The 11338-nt window shown below is 43.7% G+C and overlaps 1 protein-coding gene across 2 annotated transcripts in view; it reads right to left on the reverse strand.

The window, feature by feature from the left end:
- Positions 1-10917, reverse strand: part of Galphas (G protein alpha s subunit) — a 58188-nt gene extending 47271 nt beyond the window's left edge. The window contains exons 1-5 of one of the 2 annotated variants that reach the window (XM_077686822.1): positions 10506-10917; positions 8356-8428; positions 7414-7468; positions 7213-7332; positions 3874-3971 (exon numbers count right to left, since the gene is read on the reverse strand). In XM_077686822.1, the coding sequence (XP_077542948.1) occupies positions 3874-3971; positions 7213-7332; positions 7414-7468; positions 8356-8428; positions 10506-10644 (485 nt within the window). In that variant the 5' untranslated portion in view covers positions 10645-10917. The remainder of the gene's footprint in view (positions 1-3873; positions 3972-7212; positions 7333-7413; positions 7469-8355; positions 8429-10505) is intronic. The other variant, XM_077686823.1, reaches the window with a different exon arrangement.
- Between the last annotated feature and the right edge of the window lie 421 nt (positions 10918-11338).

Raw genomic sequence — 11338 nt, forward strand, 5'->3', positions numbered from 1 at the left:
TTCTGCACATTTCCTAACATGGCAAAGAAAGCTTCCCCTACCTTATAGAGGGACCTTCATTTATATTAGCTTAGCAAGGAGCAGCAATTTCAGTTTCTGAATCCACCCATACACACTACAAAAAAAAAAAAAAGGGGGGGGGGGGGGGGATTTTGTATTTCCGGTGCATATACCCATATATTATGACCTGATCAATCTGACAGGAAAAAAAAAAAAGAAAAAAAAAGGTCAACATTTCAACAGAATTAGTATTTTTTGCACCTTTCCATAGATGGTTGATTGACAACTCAACAGGTGATTAATGGAACCTGCCCTAACTAAACTAGCTTTAATAGCACAAGTGACAACCAAATTTATAACAGCTTGATAAAAATTCTAACTGTAAGAACAAACACTACTGTCACCTGGCTGTTTCTCCGAGCGGGACACAGGCTTGGTTAGTCAAAGAGCAGTGGGGCGAAAAATAAGTTCCAGGGTTTCTCAAGTTTTACATATTAAGGAAAACATGAAAGACCCAAAGAAATTAGTCCCCCTTATTAGTTCAAATTTAAAAACGAATAGCCTATTTTGCCTGCCGTGCAGGTCAGCTTCAGCTACTGCAACAGCTTTAGGTGCTGCCCAACCACTGACATGCTGCGCAATAAAATTACTGCTGCTAAGAATGTATCACCTTGTACATGCACTTGCATATCAAGAAAAACAAAACAATGTCAGAATCTTTTTTGCCAACGAATGAAAACTCCAACATCCATGTCAGTGAAGAGGGATAGGGAGAAGGAGAGAGAGAGAGCATTGTTTGAGGCCTTAACTTAATTTTCTATAAAAGTTGCCATCTCAAATCTATTAACTAAGCTGATGCTAAACCTCTATAAACTGAAAGTTAATACAATTGGCACTTCTCTTTGCTATACTAAATTTTCCCCAATCAAAAATCGATATCTAGCCTGCCAAAACATAACCAGTTTAGTTCGCAACTCATTCACAACAACTTTGCAAATAACGCATGACCATGTTTTAGTGCCTGACTCGCAGCTAGAATCAGTGTCGCGGTTAATTTGCAGGCCCGGGGCTTGCATGGCGTTTTGTTGCTCACTGAACTCGCGTGCTGCTTTGCACATGCAAACCAATGATGTACGCATGCACCAACTACAGACTGGCCCACACACTGCAGTCCACTAAGATCACATGGTGTTCTCTCTTCTTCCGCACATACAGACAAACTACCACACATTACAGACAAACTAAGGGTATAGATCTCCTGTAAGGATTACATGGGTTCATGGGTTAGACTACACAGTGCAGCCACAAACAAAAGTTCAACTAAGTCCCTTTACCCAGAAGAGGGGTGCATAAGTAAGCTGTGAAAAAGCCACAAAAACGGAGTGTAATTTTTACTGAACGGCCGTCATAAAAACAAGGTGTGGAAGGTGCTCTGAATTCAGCCTGTTAGCAACACCAAGTGCACATGCATGGCAAATGGCAACTGCTAATTATTTTTGCCACTTCTGCAAAATGTAGTATAGGACAACTCAGTTTAGTACCAATATACACCAAGGCCAGAACTTGAGAATTGACAAGAGTGGCCACGAAATGTTTGTTGTGGCCAGACTACGCTCACTATTGTCACGTCTCAAGCAGCACAAATGAGCATTGATTGAACAACTGGGTGCTTTTCGCACAGCCTTACATAAGGACGAAGTTGACTGATGCCCATAAATAAATTAGTGGGCACAGGCAGCAAATACTTCCCTTCCAATGAAACATACCACACCCTGTCAGGGTAGGAATGATGAAAGTGCCAATGTTTATGACCACTAACAAACTGGTGAAGGCTGACTAATTAAATTAAAAGGTAACAGAAACTTGCATACTACCATGAATATCTGTAAAAGATCTATTACAAGAGAACCAGAAGGATTTAAAAGGGCCACGGAGACAAAATACAACCTTGCCGAATTTGAAACAACTGGCCTTTGGCTAGTAGCTGAACCCTTGGACCCAGAGCACAGTGCACATAATTCTACTGTTTTGTAGAAAGGTGTACGTTAGATGAGTAAATGCGTGCATCAGTGTATGCCTCAGTAAACCCGAGCTCTTGCTCAAAGAGACCGTATTACTGCATTTAGCCTCGTGCTCTCCTTCCTGGCAGAACTAACCACCTTCAAAGCAATATGATTGTGTTCGGGGGACACACACATCATGTTATCTAAGACATTCCCGAATCCCGAGTCTTAGTCCTAATAAACTATCGTTTCTCACCCGTGGCTCTCCCATGTAATTTTTTGCTTTTTTCTGGGTGTTTTATAGCTTCTCAAAAACACCTGTGCAATTCAATTTGGGTATGTTGCCTTACTTCGGTCGTATAAGCGCAGCACGCCTTGGCATCTTCCTCCAACTGCCGGTAAGTTGACCTGTTTTTGGTCAGCTGATTTTACTGGTCCCTTAGGAAAACATTTAAAGAGATCTAGCTTTATCAAACTACACTCTCCTCCAAGCTACAACTCCAAGCTACACTCTCCTCCAAGCTACACCTTGCACATAGTTTTTTATTGGGGGCTCCTCAATAGGTGCAGTTTAACGAGGTTCCATCATGATGGATTTCTTGGATTTGCTAGAGGGTTGTTAATAGATGAGGACACATTTCGCGCTTGCATGGTGGTCATCTCTACCCACAGGCCTTAGGCCCTTCAATTTGCGTGCTACACAAGGATCATTTCTCCTCTTCAATTATTTACCGTACCTCACAAAGGCTGTAACTGCTAAAGAACAATACGCAGCTGCGTTATGAAGGGGGAAAAAAAAAGCTAAGGGCAAAACTAAAAGTTGCAACAAAACTTGGGACGTCTTTGTTGGAACAGTCTACTAATATACCAGCACAATAGAGTTAATCCCTGCCTTGCACACACACACAAAAGAAAACATTGGTGGACCGCATTAGTTGTGGTGAAGGGCACGGGGGGGTTCGTAAACAAGCACTGTGTGAAGACTGAATTCATTCCCCGTGCATGGTTAGATGTAACCCAATGTACCACAAACCATGCATGAAAACACAAAGAAAGAAGGGAGAAACGCTGCACAGCTGATTTGAAGTTATGCACAGCTGCAGCAAAAGCACACTCATTAGCCTCTGTGCCAGGCAAGATGACAGATTGCTAATCCCATTGTCACCCTGCACCTTCCCTGCTGTTCCCTTACGTCTAGAATCAGGCCAAGCTTTATTAAAGCTTTCCCAGCGCTAATTTTTAAGGCAACGTAGAAGCTAAAGGTGCTGCTTATACGCAACACGAATCTTCCAGACTGTGTTGTGCCTTAACTGACATGCGAAATTTTGAAAAAGCTGTTTTACACAAATTAAGAAAACCTAAAGCTGTTTAGCTCAAGATTTCTGTCACTATAAAAATAAAAATAAAATTACAAATGTGCCCTTGATAAAAGCAGCTAGACATGTGCTTCATTATACAACTCAATTTGCAACACTCCATTTGTAATCAAAGTCCACAAAAAAACCACAGCCTCTTCAGATTGGTTTTTCATTACTAAACTATTTCACAGCGGTTCACTGCCAACAACATCACTGTGCAGAACGAGCCTTGTATTTTCTATTCTGCCTCTGTGCTGCCTCCTACAAAAGTGCAAGGAAGCCACGAATTCATGCGCTCTACTTGCCTGCCCCACAGGCAAATCAAGAAGAAAGTGCCGCATGCTGCGCTCGCAAATCGAGAGGAGTGTGCACTGCGCAGTCCCAGTCAGTTCCGCCAGTGCAGCCAAACTGACGAGACTTAAAATTGTTACTAAGTCCCTCAGAGGGAAAATTTCATTAGACATGCGTGCATGCACTGAGAAAAAGGCAGGGATGGCAGGAAAGGCACATACTACTTAGCACAGTCGATCAGCTGATACTCGTTTGAGCGTTCGAAGGCAGCCTGGACTCCTTTGTCTTTCCAGAGGATCTCTGTGTGCTCGTAGAACTCCTGTCAATCACACAATTCATCATGTAAGCATTTCAAGACACTACTCATGAGCATTATTCAAAGGAGCCCAATAAATGAAAAAGCATGTCAATGCCAGTTGTCAATGCCAGTTGCTAACACCGTACACAATATGATGTAATGACTGAAGAAGGTGTCCAGTAGTATACTCGGTTACAACTCAAGAACGGCACCACCTCATGTAGTGTATCGCTCCGCCAAAGCGCCGGACCCGTGACGTCAGTGCGCGCGCGTTTTGAAAGGGGTTTGCTATGAATGCGTGATATCGTCTGCCTTGTCTCACGCAATTTGTTTGTCGTCACTGGAGTCGTTTCTAAGCATATTAAGTCCAAAAAATCACGGGAACGGCTCACGACATGTTCAAAATATTCCCAGTAATGCCCTACTTGCGCCGCGCGGAGAAACATCCGGCTGCGGTGATAAGACACAGCGGCAACTTCCGGTGCCGTTCTTAAGTTGTCACCGAGTATAGTAGGATGGACAACAGCTGCACCAGTGTTACAATGCTTGACCCCATACAGCCCAGTTCCATGTATGGGCACCTAAAGGCAGGCGGATTACAAGCTAGGGCCTACGCAGTGCCACTGCCAGGAGATGTCAGTGTTTTTAAAAAAGACGGTGTAGACAAGGGTCTGGTCAAGCATGGCGACTACCATAGGTCCATTCATGATCTAAAACCTTCTGGCCCCTCTCCTCTTACACACTTAAAACTGGAAACCGGTAATCTAAATCCCTAATCTAAAACCTTGTCATCAGAATGATAAAAGCGGCGTAAATTATGGGCGAGAGAGACCCCAGGGCAAAGGGGTGAGGAAGGGAAGTTGGGACGTGACACTGCTGAAACAATTTGCTTTTGTGGCTAGAGTTGCCTATCCACCAGGTTGTATGCACATTTCCTGAGGCTGGCTTCCTTGCACAGCTTTGGTGCTATGCAAAGAAAGCACACTCAACATAGTGCCCGCTGCGTGGAGAAGCTACCAAGATTGTCTGTGCAGCGTGGCTCATGGTGAGACAACACACATCCTCACCCCCGATACAAAAAGGATTCCATTACGATTTACCATCACCTCCGATATAAAGGGAATGACATTACAATTTATCAATCAATCAAGAGTTAGCAGAAAAAGAAAGTCATGAGGGTTTTGCACAGGGTGTCATGAAACCCCATTTCCGAGCAACCTGCATAATTTATATTGCGTGAAATGTATGTACAGCCATGAGCAAAAGTTTATGGACCACGAAAATGGCATTTTTAGGTTATTTCTCTTCTGGTAGCCACCCACAAACTGTGGTATGCATGCGAGATGTATTGCAAAAATACCGCACATAATACCCCGGGCTGCTGTGCGGCAGAGAAATAACCCATAATTGCCGATTTTGTGGACCGTTAACTTTTGCTCATGATGGTACATATATATGCATTTTTTCTTTTTTTACAGAAGGTTTGTGGGATGGTGATATGATTCTTGGAAACGTAGGGGGACTAGCTGCTACATGCTGATCAAGAAAAAAAAAAGCATACCAATAACATTAACTGAATTGAACCCAGTTTCTGACTGTTCCTTCATTTCTATCTCCTTGAGATTGTGCAGCACGTTGGCATTCTGTGTATGTCACGATCATTTTATCCTCCTGCTGTTCAACATCTCCAGTTCAAAGAAACTATTTATGAAGGACACATTGTGCCCAAGGATGAATGCCTGGATGGTCTGAATCCCTCAAATCAGTGCCCATAAGCAGAGAAGCACAGCCATTCTACTTCATGAGCAGCATTTCTTGTTTATGCCCTCAGGGGGACAGGTTCGCAAGGCCACCTCTTAAGCTCATTCAGCAACAAGAGTTTTAATTTTGTCCAGCGGCATAATCGGCTGTCCTGTACTTCCCACGTCTCACTTAGGAGAATGTTGGTGCAAGTTTTTCTACCCATACAGCTGACTCCCACTAATTCAACCTTCATGCAACTGCAACAAGTTGGTTGCATTGTCCAGAAGGCTGAATCAATGAATGGCTGCAAAACGAACTACTTAAATCCCTTTTAATGCTTGGAACAGTTATATTTCACCGCTGGTGCGACTCACTGAGCATGCTGTCAGCAGCGCTGATATGATGAAAAGCTGCTCCGGCGTCGTTCTAAAAACAAAAGCTCCATGACCAAAGGAGGTAAAATTAAATGGCTTTAAAACTTCCAAGTGGTGGAGCCATTCGCAGAATCTTTCCGAGTTCCCAATACAGTTAAAACCGACCTTAACAAAATCACCGGGAATCTCAAATTATTTTGTCAAATTGAGAACTTCATAAAATCGAGACTGTCATTTCACAAGCAGTTGATTCCATAAATTTGACATCTAAAGGCAGGTTCATCCCAGCAGCTACCATGACATCGTTATTGCGGCGGCCGCGGCGCGCGTCTGTCGATAATTTAGCAATGTGCTAAAAGCCAGCTAGGGCTTGCCCTGAGTCGTTGCTCCCCAGCAAATGCACGAAGCATCACTTTTCGTTGCACCACTCCCCCCTCTGGGCAGTACATTCTTGGCTCTCGTATTCTTGAACCACGTAAACAGGGCTTCCTCTAACTTCTCGTGCAGGGTGGTCTTGAGATTCCTTTTTTTTTGGGGGGGGGGGGACGCAATTCCAGCCGATGCGGCATAGATGATGGCATCCTTTCCCTTCAAGATTGTGGAAAGCGTGCTAGCCGGGATGCTGTGGTCTGTAGCCATGGGACTGCCAAGTTTATCTCGTAGAGCCCCACAAAAACGAAACAATAGGCCTCGTTTTTTTTTTTTTTTCCCTTATTCTTTGCGGCATTCTGACAAAACATATACAAAATTGTTTCTTTTTTAAATGTGTCGTTTCTCGAAATCCTTCGTTAAACTGGGAATGGCGCTGAATCTACATTGTTAGTTTAAGTTCATAAAAGCATCGAGACGTATAAGCAACTGCGGGGGAATCTGAATTAGTTTGTTAGATCAGGAAATCCACAAGATCAGGTTTCCTTAGTCTCGACTGTATAGTGCTTTGTAAAGCTGCTTTGCATGGTGTGCAAATAAGGCAACACACTTGACTCCCTACATTTGAAATAACAGGCTTTTCTGACACAGAAATGTATGTGTGTTTGCTAGGACCTTTCAGAGTGTCGAAATAAGTGATTTTTTTTTTTTGTGTGTGCTACAAACACAGCTCAGCTTCAGATCAACCCAAGCGAGCAAACCTGACCAAAGCTTACCGCAGGGTAGTCAAAGTCTGGTGAACTGGCTACATCCTGGATGTAGTCCACCCGCCACTGATTTTCGGACTTCTCCAGCTGTACTGGTGGTACAAGCGTGCTCATGGCACCTGTGATAGTCTGGATAAAACCACACAAAAGGGTGTCAGGTGCAGCAGGAATGTTTCCAATGCAGAAAGAATATAAACTTGGTCTGCTTACCAGGATTGCATCTCGTATGTTCTTTTTTATATCTTCTATTTTTTGTTTCTTCTCCCTGAAACCGGACCCATTCTTTAAGACGAGAACGAAGAGTACGCCTCGTCCAGTCACCAAATTCAGCAAAAGCAATGCAGAAAACTGCACCCAAAGGCAATGTATTCATAAATACAGCTTATGCTGGCCAACGATGCGAGAAAGCAGCAGACGCAGGGCTCTACTCTGCTGCTTCCTCGGGCATCAGCTTGTTGCAACACAAACACAGGTGCTGGATTTCAAACTACCTGTCGCCAACTGAAACACAGCAATAGCACTTCGTATTCCAATATATCGGCAGCTTCAACTGCCCCTACGAAAGTCCATACCCCCTTTACTTATGTGCAAACTCATTTTCCCTAGGATTTAATCAGTTTACAAAAAACAATATCAATTCACATGCACAAAAAAGAAACTGACTGGCAATTGCAGGAAACCTCTGGCCACAGAACATTTAATAAACACACTCTTTATTCAATACTGCCAGACAGTAGCACAGAAAACATGTTTCTTTCTTCCTCGGATCAGCACTTCTTAGAAGTCTCCTGGAGTTAACCATCTCTCCCGCATACTTTTTAATCAAGCAATGAAAATAGAGTGAATAGTAGCTCCTCAAAGATGCTCAAAAGGAATAGTCAGGACTTTTTTTTTTTTTTTTAACTTGAAGTTTCACACTGCAATGAAGTCATAACACGACACTTTCAAAAACCGCAATGGTAACTTGTACACCTGGCCATACCCCGGGACGCAGCATCGAGTAATTTGTGCTTTCAAAGATAACATTAAAAAAAAAAAGAAGGAAAGTAATGCAAGCATCTTTGAATTGGTCCTAGATTGGGACATAACACCAGAGGCCAATGAACTAGAAAAGGAGGGGAAGGGGAAAAAGAGAAAGAAAAAAAAGCTCACTCCTCACTAAAACCATTGACATGGAGTATTCTCATCTGCTTCACTATTGTACTCTTCCCAGATTCACCAGCACCTGCAATGGGCAAGAAAAACAGCAGGCTGGTCAGTGACACACAAGAACACTTTTGCACACAAGTGAAGCACTTCAGGCAAACGCACAACATTGGGTTCATACACAATACAAAGGTCACAGAAGTTCTGAGCATTTCGCAAAATAATTTTATATCTGGCAGCTCGTTAATGCAACAAAGTGGTTGAAACGGATCTGCCTGCAAGCTGCCTGTAGGCCTCAACAAACCGGTCAATTTTTGAAGCATTTTATAAAAACAAACACACACACAGATTGCTACCTCACAAGCTGAAACTAACAGTATTTTGCAACACCAGCTCTCTGCAAGCTGCAATCAATGGGGCTGGCAGCTTCAAATGGAAGGTGGCAACCAAAAGGCTTCCAAGGGCAGACTCCCATTTGTTCAGACACGCTTCAGAGAAGACACGGAACAGGTCTCATGCCACCTTGTCACTCTGCCGCTCACGAGCACTACACAGACCTCAAAGCTCATTTTGCACACATCTGCTGCAAGCTATCTGCCACAAGGATGCCGTCTGTGTGCACCTATATAGCAAGAAAATTTTTATTTTGATGAACTGCCCACTATAATGTCCTGCAAAACATTACACAAGGTTTGCTATTTCAGTATATTGTAGATTTTAAGGTAATTTGATCAAAACACTACTTTCGAGGCTTTTTATGAAAATACTGTAGTAGCACATTCGGTTTTGCACTTGCTAAATTAAGTGCAGTGAAAAAAAAAAAACAGTAGCTGTGTCAATGCTAATGGCATGTACCTATTTAGAGGGATTAGACAAGTCTTTTTTCCCCTTATAAGCCCAGTAGTCCCCAAACTGATCACGTTTCTAGCAACTCTGTAGCCATACTCGGGCCGAAATGACGGATATTTACGAATGTACATTTATGCACACTGCAAAATGTGCTGAAAGTTTTGACAAAGTGTGCAACCAGAAAAACGACCGCGTAGACCCGCACCCCAAAAAACGTTGGCACTACAAGGCTACGCACCACCCATAGGTATTTTAGTAGGTGCTATAGAAGCACTTGCAAGACCCTGGAGATTTTATTGGAACTCGTGAAGCAGCGTACGTGAAACTTGGCAAAAAAGTGGTGGTGTGGTTCCTTTAAATGCAAACAAAAAAGAGTTTGAAAGAAAGAAAAGAAAAACATGTTAGCGCTGAATATGATGCAGCGCTAACATGCAGCCCAGAAAAGGAAAGCCTCGCTTAAGGTTTAAAACAGCACTTATTACATTGTTAAACAAATGTGAGACAATTAGTCACAAAAATTACATTCCACAATCTTCCCCTCGAGGGATAAAAAGAGGAGAATAACACATCATAGCACGAAATCACCAGGTTATCAACTAAAAGTGGCAGTAAAAAATAGCTACCTTAAGGCAGCAGGTACACAACTGTAGCGGCAATGTTTGCGGCTCTCAATCGTAATTCGAACCATTGCGCGCCGATTCTGGTTTCCATCTGGTGCAACATTTATAGCCTTGTGTTTCGATTAGAATAAACGCACCGCTTTTTTGCGGCACACTTGAGTTTGAATTCATAAAACTGAACTTTTTTTTTTTACAAGAACTGAATCGCTACACTGGGGAGAACGCTGCGGTCTGATTTCAAAACGCTTATGGCCGTGCCGCACTCGGAAGTCTCGAGCACAAGGAAACACGGTTCGGCTTATTACCAAAACATTTCCCGGCACAGTACTGTTCATGTAATCTTGATTCACAGGAACATGAACACTTGAAGTTAGGCTTAGCTAATTCGGAAAAGTCGAGTCCGATATCACATTCGCCTCTTGGAGGTACAGGTAGCTTGCCGAATTTCCTTCCACGAGCAAAAATGTGACGAAGAGGAGAGTGATCTCATAGCGAATAGAACCAGTCCCGCGATACCACGGGAATGTTTCTCAAGTTTGCGGCTGTAATTCTGAGCCTCAAACCCCGGTTAAGGCAGTCGCCGGAGACCACCCGTGCCGGCGGTGATATCCGAAAACGTTTTTCTTTTTTTTTTTTTCAACCATCAACCATTTCCACTAACATAACGGTTCAAGAAAGCGTACCAACCTAGTAATAACAGCCGGTGTGTTGCTCTATAAATCTGTTTGTCCTTTTGAATCTGTTTCTCGATTTTCTTATTGGCTTCCTTCCGGCGTTTATCCTCTTCGGCGTCGCTTTTTGAGCTCGAGCCTCCAAAACAGCCCATGACATTAGGCCTAACAACGTCTTGCACTCCGCCGTTGGTTCCAAAGATTACCGCACAATAGGAAGCAAACCACTGCAGCAGAGTTATTCCAGGTACATCTCCAAGCAACTATCCATTGGGCCGGGTCCGTTTAGTCACCACCGAAAAACCTGCTGTCCATCTTCCGAAACAGGCATGGGTGTTATCCACCGAGGAAGTGGCTTGCGGAGGATGGGTGGGGGACTACCGCGCGCAGGGCATTCTGGGTAAAACTGGCAGCCCACCACGGGCGGGCGCAAATGGGCCGCTCCGGAGCGTCAGAAACGAGAGCGCATGCCGCACCGGCCAAACCCCCACGCAAAGCGAGCGCTGCGGAAAAAATAACCCCGAAACGTGGCATTTCGCTGGCCATCCAGGCTGCACTACCTGCGATGACACGGATAACGACGCCCAAAACACCCCTCGCATCCGGCTCAGTTTTGATTTTCGTTCTCACCGCGGCACAGGTTTTGAAGCTAAAAATATAAGCCGAAAGAAAAGTCTTTATACTAATTGCGACGTCTCCTGGCCAAGGCCTCTGAACGCCGAGGGCTGAGCTTTCTTTTTTTTCTGTTGTTTTTAATCGCTCAAGCTGAACCCTAGGAAAAAAAGTAAAAGACTGCCTACACTCATCTTGTTCCACTCGACTCTGAGCCAATGTTACTGAAAGAGAGCA

The sequence above is a fragment of the Haemaphysalis longicornis genome, unplaced genomic scaffold, assembly GCF_048455015.1.
Source record: "Haemaphysalis longicornis isolate Haplotype H1 unplaced genomic scaffold, Haemaphysalis longicornis Haplotype H1 scaffold_1, whole genome shotgun sequence".
NCBI classification, from domain to species: Eukaryota; Metazoa; Arthropoda; class Arachnida; order Ixodida; family Ixodidae; genus Haemaphysalis; species Haemaphysalis longicornis.